The sequence below is a fragment of the Heloderma suspectum genome, chromosome 2 (assembly GCF_057233095.1).
Source record: "Heloderma suspectum isolate Gila_16-S chromosome 2, 16-S_ref, whole genome shotgun sequence".
NCBI classification, from domain to species: domain Eukaryota; kingdom Metazoa; phylum Chordata; class Lepidosauria; order Squamata; family Helodermatidae; genus Heloderma; species Heloderma suspectum.
The window spans coordinates 152,662,886-152,673,468 of record NC_139459.1 but is presented as its reverse complement, the minus strand read 5'-3'; the positions used below and the strand labels follow the sequence as shown (position 1 = coordinate 152,673,468).

The following is a 10,583-nucleotide window of genomic DNA, read 5'->3' as shown; positions in this document are numbered from 1 at the left end:
AGGAGTAGCAACAGCAGCAGCGGTGGGATGGAGCTGCCCCTGATAGGGCCTCGATAGCAACATGTGACCCAGAGCTGCGATGAGTCAGGATTTCAAGGGAGCTTTGCAAACAGCACGTAGAGGATGGAGAGAGGGGAGGGGTGGATGGTGCTGCAGGAATGGGATGCCAGAAGCAATACTCTTACCCCCACTTCATCAGACTTTTTTTTTTTTTTTAATTCACATGCATCAAATCACAACCCATTCAAAGCACAGAGACATCCCTCCCCCTTTACCACCCCACTGGAGCCTCTGTCTCTGTGCGAGAACAGCACAGCCTCCTTCTGTTCCTGCATGCCAGGGGAATAGCACTGTCTGGGTCGGTGCTGTACAACACAGGAAAGAAGGCTCTGGAAGGCAGCCTGCAGCTCTCACTCCACACTGCCGACTGACAACTACGTATCAGTTCTCTGGTATCTCCTCCTGGGTAGCATCCTCCATTTCCTGTAAAACGGGGGCGGGGAGGGGGCAGAGAGAGCATGCGCAAGCTTAGCGTATTTTCAGATGAGGAGCTTTCAGGTGGCAGCAGGCAAACCAATTTGACACATCTTACATCCACAAGCCACACCAGAAGAGGGCTGACTCTCCCCTGCCCCTCCACTTTGATAGCCCAGATGTGCAAGCTCTGTTGAAATCAATAGGTGTAGCTCCAATTAATTTTGGTGCTGCTTGTGTGGGAGAAATTCCCAGTGAATTACGCCCTAGAGGATTACAGCTGCAGTTCTATGTACACTTACTCAGAAGTAAGTTCCATTGAACTTAAAAGAACCCATTGAATTTCAGAGTAGACATGCATGGGATTGCACAGTAAATCCAACATCTTTGGCACATTTCCCCTTTCCTTCCAACTGCCTTCGCTTTTTGTCTAATTTTGTTTAAGCTGTGAGGCTGCAGGCAGGGACTTGTGTGTTTTTAAAATTTCTGTACAGTACATAGCAGGTATTACAGGCTTTATAAAGGCTGATGAACTTTCATAATGATGTTGCAGGAATGGCTTCACTCATCTTTTGGTTAAGCCCTAAATCATGTAACTAGTATCTTGTGTTCAGAAATATACCAACACTCTTTATTTAGGTTCTGCTTAGCCATCATGGCTAATACTTGACCCATCTTCCATGAATTTGTCTTAAAATCATTTCAAAGCCCTCAGAGATAGTGACAATCTCCATAACTTGTTGAAATGAATTCTGAGGGCTCTGACTACTGGGCAGTATAGAAATGTAATACGTACATGCATAAAACAATTATGCATCCAATGATGAAGAGTTTCCTTTTGTCTGTCTTGTCCCCTTAATTTGCATTATTGGGTGGCCCTGTATTCTTCACATTCTCCACTCCTAATTTTGTAAACTTCTGTCATGTCATCCCTTAGTAAATTTTTTTCTGAAAGAAAAAAGCCCCAAATGCTTTTCCTCATAGGAAAGGTGGCCCAAACCCTTGCTCACTTCTCTGTTTTAGATTGCCTTTTGGGGATGGAACCAGAACTGTGCACAGTATTCTAAATGTGGATGCACTGGTGTGTTTTTTTTAGTTTAACTGTTTTTAAATATATGTTAAAGATGTTACCTTATTAATTTCTGTGAACCGCCCAGAGAGCTTTGAGTGGTATAGAAACTAAATAAATGAAATAAAAATGGGCGATGGTTGTATTTTGTTTTTCCTAAGGCCTCTTTGGAGATTCTAGTCCCTCCTTGAGACCCTCTAGGGCAGGGGAAGGACAACATCTGGCCCATGGGCCTATTCCAGCCCACAGAGGGTTGAGCACTCTCTGTGGGCCCTGTCCCTTGTCCTCTCCAAGCCCCTCCCCTCCCCAAGTCCTGTCCCCTGAGCGCGAGCGGTACAAAGGGGGATCCCCTGTACCATTTCCCATGCTGCACACATCTGAATTGCAGTGCAGGCAGTATGGGAAGGAGCAGCACCACTCAGCCAGGACTTGCAGGAGCAGCTCCTGCAAGCCTCAGCAGAGGCCTCTTCTCCAAGTCCCTTTCTCTGCACAGCGAAAAAAAGCTTGTTTTAAAAGAGTGGGCAGGGCTGTGGTGTATAATGTCATGGGAGAGGGAGGGACTTTAGGGGAGGCTTCACCCCCTTGACATCATCCAGGCCCACTGGCTTGGTTGGGGGAAGAGTAATCTGTCCTCTAGATCAAAAGTGGTTGCCCTCCCTTGCTCTACAAGAATATGCACTACACCTTGCTTTACAGAGCAACATGCCCACCCAGCCGGGATCAACATAGTCCTTCTGACTCCCATATATTTGCTGTCACTTCAGTTTAAGTTGGACAGTAGTTTTCTTCGCCCTGTCCCCAACTGTTCTGCCCCCATGCCAGTCTTGCATTTCTTTTAGGAACTTGCACAGAGGTAAACTATGTTAATCTGTTGCAGCAAAACAAAAGATGTTTTGCAGCAACTTAAAGACTAACAAATTTATGATGGCATCAGCTTTTGTGCATCAGATTAAGTGCAGGACTCTTAACGTTTATGCCATCATGAATTTGTTAGCCTTTAAGTTGCTATTTTGTTATTTCTTTTATGAATCAATGCCAGATGCTTCATGTAAGACTGAAAGCTACCAGATTCCCGATTTCAAACTTGCTTCCTCTTAAATTAGGATCCATGGCATCCATATCCCTCATGGCTTGAGGAAAAGCGTTGGACCTTTATGTAAACCACAAACTCCACCTCCCAACTCCCCCCAGCTTTGGCATCACAGTAGGCTTTAAAAACCAGTAATTAAGCAATTAAGCAATAAGTAGTCCTTCAGTTTTTAAAAATGTGTCAGTGCAGTTTTAGATCTCTGCATTGCTGCTGACTTCTACTCTGGCTCTTACTCTGGTTTTACTCTGTTTTAAACTTAAGGTTTTTATATTATGTTTCACTATATTATTATATTTTATGGTTTAGGTTTTATTTTGTGAACTACCCTGAAAGGTTTGGCTACTGTGTGGCATAGAAATGAAATGAATGAATAGGAGGTTATCACACAAGGTAAAGAGCTTGGTCCCCTGTAATGTGAGCATTGCTGCCTCCCCTCTTGGGGCTCACTTCAAGCTCCTTCTCTCTCTCTCTCTCTCTCTCTAGTTCCAACTCTTCTTCCCGCCGTCTCTGACGTATGTCTTCAGCTTCAGCCCGTTCCTCCTCCTCGAAGAAATCCTTATCGAGGCGTTCAAGATGTGGGAGCAGCACCAGGACTTCTACACGGTAGTCGCCTTCATCAGAACAAGGATTGTCTAGCAAGACCAAGGCTCGTAACATGGGCAGCATCTGCAACTTCGTCAGTTCCTGTAGCTGCTCAATTGCATTCCCCCTGCAGAAATGGGAAAGGGGTGTTTTTCTTATAAAATACCTCCTGTAGTAGTAGTAGTAGAAGAAGAAGAAGAAGAGGGAATACTAAAATAAAAGTGAAGAACAGATGGCATAACAATTAGTAAGTAGGTCAGCACATTGTGAGGGTTGCTTCTGGGCCCTCCTTATTTAAGAACTTCCCTCTGAGGGCCTGCTCTATTCTCAGAGTTTTGGTGTCAACAGGGTCCCTCCAAGGCCTTTACTGTGCTCCCCCAAGGGTGCCCTGATCAGGCCCGGCATCAGAGGTCAGCATGGCAGGGCAGCTATCAAGGGCCCACAGGCTCAGAAGGGCCTACTGAAGCAAGAGCCACTCACTCCCTAACCCCCATGAAAAGTTTTCCTGGGCTGGGGGGTGGGCAGTGGCACTCTTGAACGGGAGCCAAGATGGTGCTTGGCTCCACTTCCTGCCTAGGGAGCAGGAAAACGCTGCCCCTCGTAGGGCAAGGGAGGGGAGTGACCTGGTGGCAGTGGCGGCAGATGGAGTGGAGGAAGGAGGTGGCTGCAGCCTACAGGTGGGGAGAGGAAGCGGTGGAGGTGGAGAGTGGCCCTGACACCTCCCCTCCTGCTTATTTCTTCACTGCCTGTACCCTCCACTCCCTCTGCCAGAAATCCTCATGCAGAGAGCTCTTTCCTGTCACTGCTAGCAGCAAGAAAAGGGCAATCTGTATCAGGCTCGGTGGCGGGCGTGTGCACATACACATGCACACTGGTGTGTATGTTGTGCATCGGTGGGGGGGTGTACATGTGTGAAGCCCCCGAGCCAGCATTCACCTCGAGGCATAAAACATTGTGTACACCTGCTTTACAGCCAGTGTCATAACTAATTTCTGTGCACAGAGCAGGTATCTAGGTATGTACACACATATACTCTGGAACGGGCACTCAGATGAGCTAAGACTGACTGTGAGCCTTTACGGCAGAGGTGTTGAACATTTTTCAGCCCAAGGGCCAAGTTCCATTTTGGAGAAGCAATTGGGGAGTGGGGGGGGGGGGCATTCCTGTGGTGGGTGGGGCTAAAGGGGTTGGGCCAAAATACCAGCATATTTTAGCTTTAAGCCAGTAACTCAGACTTAGGAGATGCATCTCAACCTTTTCAAATGAGGAAAAACTGAGTATTCCAGAAACCACCAAAGAGCTGGTGGTCAAGGAAAAAAGGGGGCGTGGGTAACCCTGGAGGGCAGGAATGGGACCCCAGGAGGGCCAGACTTGGCCCTTGGGTCTGAGCTTCTACACCTCTGCTTTAAGATTCCTACAGTTGAAGTTCCAAATTCTCACTGCTCAGATAGACTGCGTGCTGAGAGGAGTAAAAAATCTGCTGGCTGCTGTTATCCACTGTGATAACAATCTCTGATTTTCTCCTTCCCCCACTCCCCAGCAGGATTCAATGGCTCAATGTACTTCACAGTGTTAAGCTGCAGTCACAGAGCCAACAGGAAGCTGCAATACCAGCAAGCTGGTCTCTGGCTCTTCATCTACCATCTTAATATTTTATTCAGAAGAGAAAACATGACCTTATTTAGTATTATTGTCATAACCATGACATGATTTTGATGCCCATTTTGTGCCCCTCTCCAGGTTGTACCCGGGGCAGGTGCACCCACTGCCCTATGCTAGCTACACTACTATTTACAGCAAATACTGGAGGGAGCAAGGTGCTAGGATCAAGTGCAGACTTCTTCCAAAGATTGGCATTAGATGGCTGAATATGGCCCAGACACTAGTTCCAGGGTCATTTCCCTCTACTTATCAAGGACCTCTGATACAGATTCTGTGCAGAGAACAACCCACCGTATGTTGAGGTACTGAAGAGATTTCATGCTCTTTGAGAAGCCATCCAAAGTTTCAAGCTGGTTGTCACGCAGATGAAGGGTTGTGAGTTGTCCCAGGCCTTCAAGGCCCTCTAGATGGGTAATGGTATTCTGGGCCTAGGATGTAACATGATGCAGGGTACGAGGTGGAGAATTGGATGCTCGTCCGCAGTACATTCACACATTAAGCAGGAATAAAAGAACCTCGTAATCTGTTGCAACGCATTAGATTTGAGGCTATATATATGCCACTAAACTATAGTATTTTTATACCAGTTTAACTGCCATGATGTCTCCCAAAGAATACTTGGAACTGTAGCTTGCTCAGAAGTCTTTGTTACAGAACTACAGCCCCCCAGGTTCTGTAGAGGTTAGCTGGAGAACAGCACACCTAAATGCTTATCTCACTCCCATCTGGACACATACAACCTTCTGTGCTACTAGGGTATATTGAGTACAGAATAATAGAATCCAGCTCTGCAACTTCTGTGCTTACTGGGGTCAAGGATTGTCAGAGGAATTATAATAGCTCTGCTAATTGGACACAGTCATATTTTTGGCCCTGGAATTGTCATGGATTTGGTCATCATTCATTTCCCACCCCAGCTGTCAGGGTTTGAATCTGACCTTTTTTTTTTAATGTTTTATTTTTTCATTTATATCCTGCCCTTCTTTCAAGGAGCTCAGTGTGACTTACTGTGGTGTTCTTATTTTATCCTCACTGCAACACAGTGAAATAGGTTAGGCTGCTTGAAATGTGACTGGCACAGGATCATCCAGTGAGCTTTATGGGAACTAGAATGGGGATTGGAATCCAGGTCTCCCATTTCCTAGGTTACTTTAGCTTCCTGTTGGGCTGCTGTAAAATCATTTGACAGGGACTTAGTGGACTGAGTCATCTCCAGCTTGAAACACAACAGGACAAAACTATATATTACAGGTAGGCAGCCTGGTGTGCTCTAGATGGTCTGGACTACAACTTTCATCAATCACAGCCAGCATGGTGAATGATCAAGGATTATAGGAATTGGAGTCCAAAATATTTGGAGGGTGCCAGTTTGCCTACTCCTGCTATAGTGATGTTACTTACATTCACTTGCATGCACACAATTAAGATGCATTTTTTTGTTATGTAAATAGCAGCTGGTGAAGCTTGAGCAGCCTGGGAACCTGGAGGGTGAGGAGGGGAGGTTTAATTCTTTCCTTCCCTGTCACAGTCCAGACAAAAATGGCTTCTCTGAAGCTGCTATTTGCATTTCAAAGGAAACTTATTGGCTTCAATGAAAGGCAAATAACAGCATCAGAGAGGCGATTTTTGTCAGCAGTGTGGCAGGGAAAGAAAGAGTTGAATTTATCCTCGCTACCTCCCATTGGCCAAGGCTGCTTAAGCTTTCCCATGGCTGCTACTTACATAAACATGTGCACATTAATTACATTCACACAGTTAATATCACATCTAGCTTGGCCCACAGTCACCATGGTGTGAGAGGGCAAGTTCTCTTACCAGGTACAGATTTTTGAGCTTGGGCAGGCAGAGTCCAGCAGTAGACTTTAGGCTGTTACCTCGCAACTCTACTGTGTGCAGGTTTGACAACTTGTCTGGATCCAGTCCCGATATGACCTCAATCTCATTCCCTGGATTTCAGAGGAATAGACAGCAATGTAAGGATTAATTGCCCCAGGATTCCTTTCCCAGGAAGTACAGACTAAGAACTTTCCCTCTAGGTGTAGCAGGAATCTTGAGTGTATACCCACCTACCTCTTAGATTGAGGCTAGACAGGCGAGGGTGGCTAATGCCATTGGTGTCCTTGATGTGGTTGTTTGCAAAGCTGGCAATCTGCAGATAAGGCAGCTCATCCATGCTGGCGCTGGTTAGCCGATTGCCATCCACTTTCAGCCACAGCAAATGTGTGAGGCATGCCAACAGAGACAAGTCTTGGAGGAGGTTGTCTGACAGGTCTACATAACGCAAGTGGATGAAACTTTGGATGATGGTGATGTCCGTCAGTTCCCTGCCACAGGATGAGGGTGAGAAATATTATTCACCAGTACCAGCTTCCCAGTGCCTCTCCCCAAGAGCTCAATTTTTCAAGGAAGGTGGATGAGGGATTTAAATCCCTTTGTAGGCAGATGCAACTCTTGGGAGTTTGGAAAGGGAGAAAGTGAGACAGGTGCTGACTTTGGTATGTTTGTACACTCACTTTTCTTTGGCCTCTAATTTCACAAAGGCATGAGCCAGGCCATTACCAGTTTTACATAGAAGCGAGAGGCCTTCCTTCATGATATCCTCAGTGAGAGGGTTTGAGACTTGGTGCTAGGAAAGAAAGCATAGTCAGAAAAAGAAATTAAACAACATTAAAGTGGTCAGGTTGCAGAGATTTGCCACAGAAGTGGGAGATGAAGCAGTGGTTACTACTATTCCCCACATTCCCTCCTGTCCTTCTGTCTGCTTCTCTTCTTACCTCCAGACAACACCTGGAGTCCTGTTCACTATAGAAGGTAGGAAGAGGGGGTGGGGGAAGAGACAAAAGTATAGGAGGTGGGGAGATGGGTGAGCAATGTCATCATTGCTTTGCTCCTAATTGAGTGGCAAGTGTAAAGGACAGGGCAATCTTAAAGTGGCAATCTTAGATAAAATCAGGGTCTATTATCCTTTCCAGAGATGTTCTGAACCTCCCTCTTCCTCACTCAAATTTTCTCCCTCCCTCCCTCCCTCATTCACACACACAGACACACACACACACACCTACCTCTTACTCCTAATAGGGGTTAACATCTTTGTATGCTGTTCTTCCCTATTTCTTCCTTTTTCTCAATTGTTTCTTCTGCTTCTAATTTGTTTTGAGACTCTTAAATTGTAAGCTGAATTGTAAGCTCTTTTGTAAAGCACCCAATATAGGCACCAGTTAAGCCCTTTTAAGTCCCACTGATTTCAGTGGGGAAAGGCAAGCATGTGCTTCCATTTCACCCACTGACATTAATGGGAGGCCTAACATTAAAAGAAACCTGACATGAAAAGGGATCTGGATGCCTTATATTTTCAGGCATAATCTAATAAGTAATATTAATTTGTTACCTCTTCCTCTTCCTCCTCCCCGGCTTCCTTCTCCTCCTCCCCCTCATCTCCCCCTTTCTCTTCAATATCTTCCTTCTGTTCTTCAGCATCATTTTCATCTTCAGGTTCCTCATCTGACATCTTCAAAGGCTGGTACTTTTAGTCTAAGCAACAAAAAGATTGACAGTGGATTTCAGGCCAGAGAGAGTCACCTAATTCCTGTGGAATATGGGGGTATTCTGTGTTGGTGCTGGTGGTGGGAGTTTCCCTCTGAGGATGGCCCTACCTTGCCACATTCCTGGTGATGGTGGTGAGCTCCTTTTAGGGAACACTTTGCATTTCAACTGGTCCTTGGCTTACGTGCCAGCCTCTTGGGGGTCATTTTTTAATAAGGCCCCTTGCTGTCTGGTTGCTGCCATATGGACTAGAATCTCCTCAGTGTCCTGGTCACAATTATAAGAAACCTCAAAGATATCTGTCAGAGAGCAACCAGGGTCTTGAAACTGACAGACCGATTCCTGCAGTGCCAGATGCAAAAGAGGCATGCAGGGCCTTGTACAAAAACAGAAACTATCAAGCACATTAGCAACGGTTCTGACATGGTTTTAACCAGAACAAAGGCAAAAGGCTATTTCAAGAGACAAGAGGCTTGCATCTGTTCACTCTAAAGGGGGGGGGGAAATGGACCAGTGCAGCTTGTCACATATGGCTGAGGGAAGCTGCACTTACTACCTGACATGGATTCCTGCACTGAGCAGGGGGTCGGACTCGATGGCCTTGTAGGCCCCTCAACCCTACTATTCTATGATTCTACAAGTTCTGTCCTTTCCTTTAAATACTTTCCCAACTGTGCACCTAGTCGCCCTGTTACCTTTTGCTCTCTAAAAGAGCCCCACCCCAGACCTGTGGATAAGCCACAGGCCAACCCACCCCTCCCACCGCCTCTCTTCCCCATTAACCTCGCTTCTCCATTTTGGGGGAGGAGGAGGCAGCAGCAACCTCCCGCATCCAGGCTCGAAGCTGCTGCGGGAGCTCTGGCCAAGCGAGGGGCGGCGGGACGGGGCTTGTTATAGTCGTTGCTATGGTCTTCGGAGGCAGGTGAGGAGGCGGAAACCGTTGCCAGGGTCGTTAATCCCCAGGCAACCGCGAAATGATTGGCTGCGAAGGCAGAGGGAGGAGGCTGCGCTGACACTGACTGGACATAACGCGGCTCAGAAGTTGATTGGACGCGTTGGCTGGATGATTTGCGTAAAGAGGAAGTAGGAGAGGTAGAACGCGGCTCCTATTAAGCTGATTTAAAGCGACAGCAGCAAAATAGAAGGCCGGGCCGGCCAGGGAGCTCGCGAGGCGGAGGAAGTGGGTGGCCGGCCGGCCAGAGGCAAAGGAGGGCGGTGGGATTTCTGGACCTTTGACAGATGTGTTAAATAGGGAATTTGGGCGGGCGCAGTTCGTCATAAAACGGTCAGAAAAGCTGTACCGGCCCCAAATGTCTCATCTACACAAACAGCTGTTCAAGGTGCCAGAGCCTGTTCTCCTTCGCATCTCTGGCGTCCTAGGAAAATGTGCGCCCCCCCCCCCGGCCCCATCTGTTCTTAATGTAGGGCAGTGATTTTCCATCTCTCCATCCTCAGGTAACAGTATTCTCAATGACTTACCTGCATTGGAACCCCTGTAAACTGCTTAGGGCTTATATATATATATATATATATATATATTTAGCAGTATATCTATATACCCCTTCATGGATCACTGCCTTGTTGTGGCGAAGGGGCTTGCGTAACTCAGGGAAGCCATCAGCTATGCCGTGCAGGGCCACCCAAGACGGACAGGTCATGGTGGAGAGTTCCGACAAAATGTGGTCCGCTGGAGAAGGAAATGGCAACCCACTCCAGTATTCTTGCCAAGAAAACCCCATGGAACGTATCACAAGGCTAAAAGAGATGACGCCGGAAGATGAGCCCCTCAGGTCGGAAGGTGTCCAATATACTACTGGGGAAGAGCAGAGGGAATTTCCAAGTAGCACCAGAAAAAGGACACTCAGCTGTGGATGTGTCTGGTGGTGAAAAGAAAGTCCGATGCTGTAAAGAACAATATTGTTTAGGACCCTGGCATGTAAGATCAATGAATCAAGGTAAGCTGGAGGTGGTCAAACATGAGATGGCAAGACTGAACATTGACATCTTGGGAATCAGCGAACTAAAATGGACAGGCATGGGCGAATTTAATTCAGGTGACCATTATATCTACTAATGTGGGCAAGAATGCCTTAGAAGAAATGGAGTAGCACTCATAGTCAACAAAAGGGTGGGAAAAGCAGTACTGGGGTACAATCTCAAAAA

General features: G+C 46.8%; 1 protein-coding gene across 5 annotated transcripts; it reads right to left on the bottom strand.

Moving 5' to 3' along the window:
* Nucleotides 1–184: 184 nt before the first annotated feature.
* Nucleotides 185–9,340, bottom strand: LRRC23 (leucine rich repeat containing 23). 5 transcript variants are annotated; one of them, XM_084835205.1, is made up of 8 exons: nt 8,531–9,340; nt 8,266–8,408; nt 7,391–7,503; nt 6,948–7,201; nt 6,693–6,823; nt 5,169–5,305; nt 3,081–3,342; nt 185–483 (listed from the first exon to the last, which is right to left on the bottom strand). In XM_084835205.1, the coding sequence occupies exons 2-8, from the start codon at nt 8,383–8,385 to the stop codon at nt 442–444; spliced, it is 1,059 nt and encodes a 352-aa protein (XP_084691331.1). In that variant the 5' UTR covers nt 8,386–8,408; nt 8,531–9,340; the 3' UTR covers nt 185–441. The 5 variants fall into 5 exon arrangements, with proteins under 5 accessions (XP_084691331.1, XP_084691330.1, XP_084691328.1 ...); XM_084835204.1 differs by having other exon boundaries at nt 9,204–9,340; XM_084835202.1 differs by lacking the exon at nt 185–483 and having other exon boundaries at nt 2,934–3,342; nt 9,204–9,340.
* Nucleotides 9,341–10,583: the final 1,243 nt, after the last annotated feature.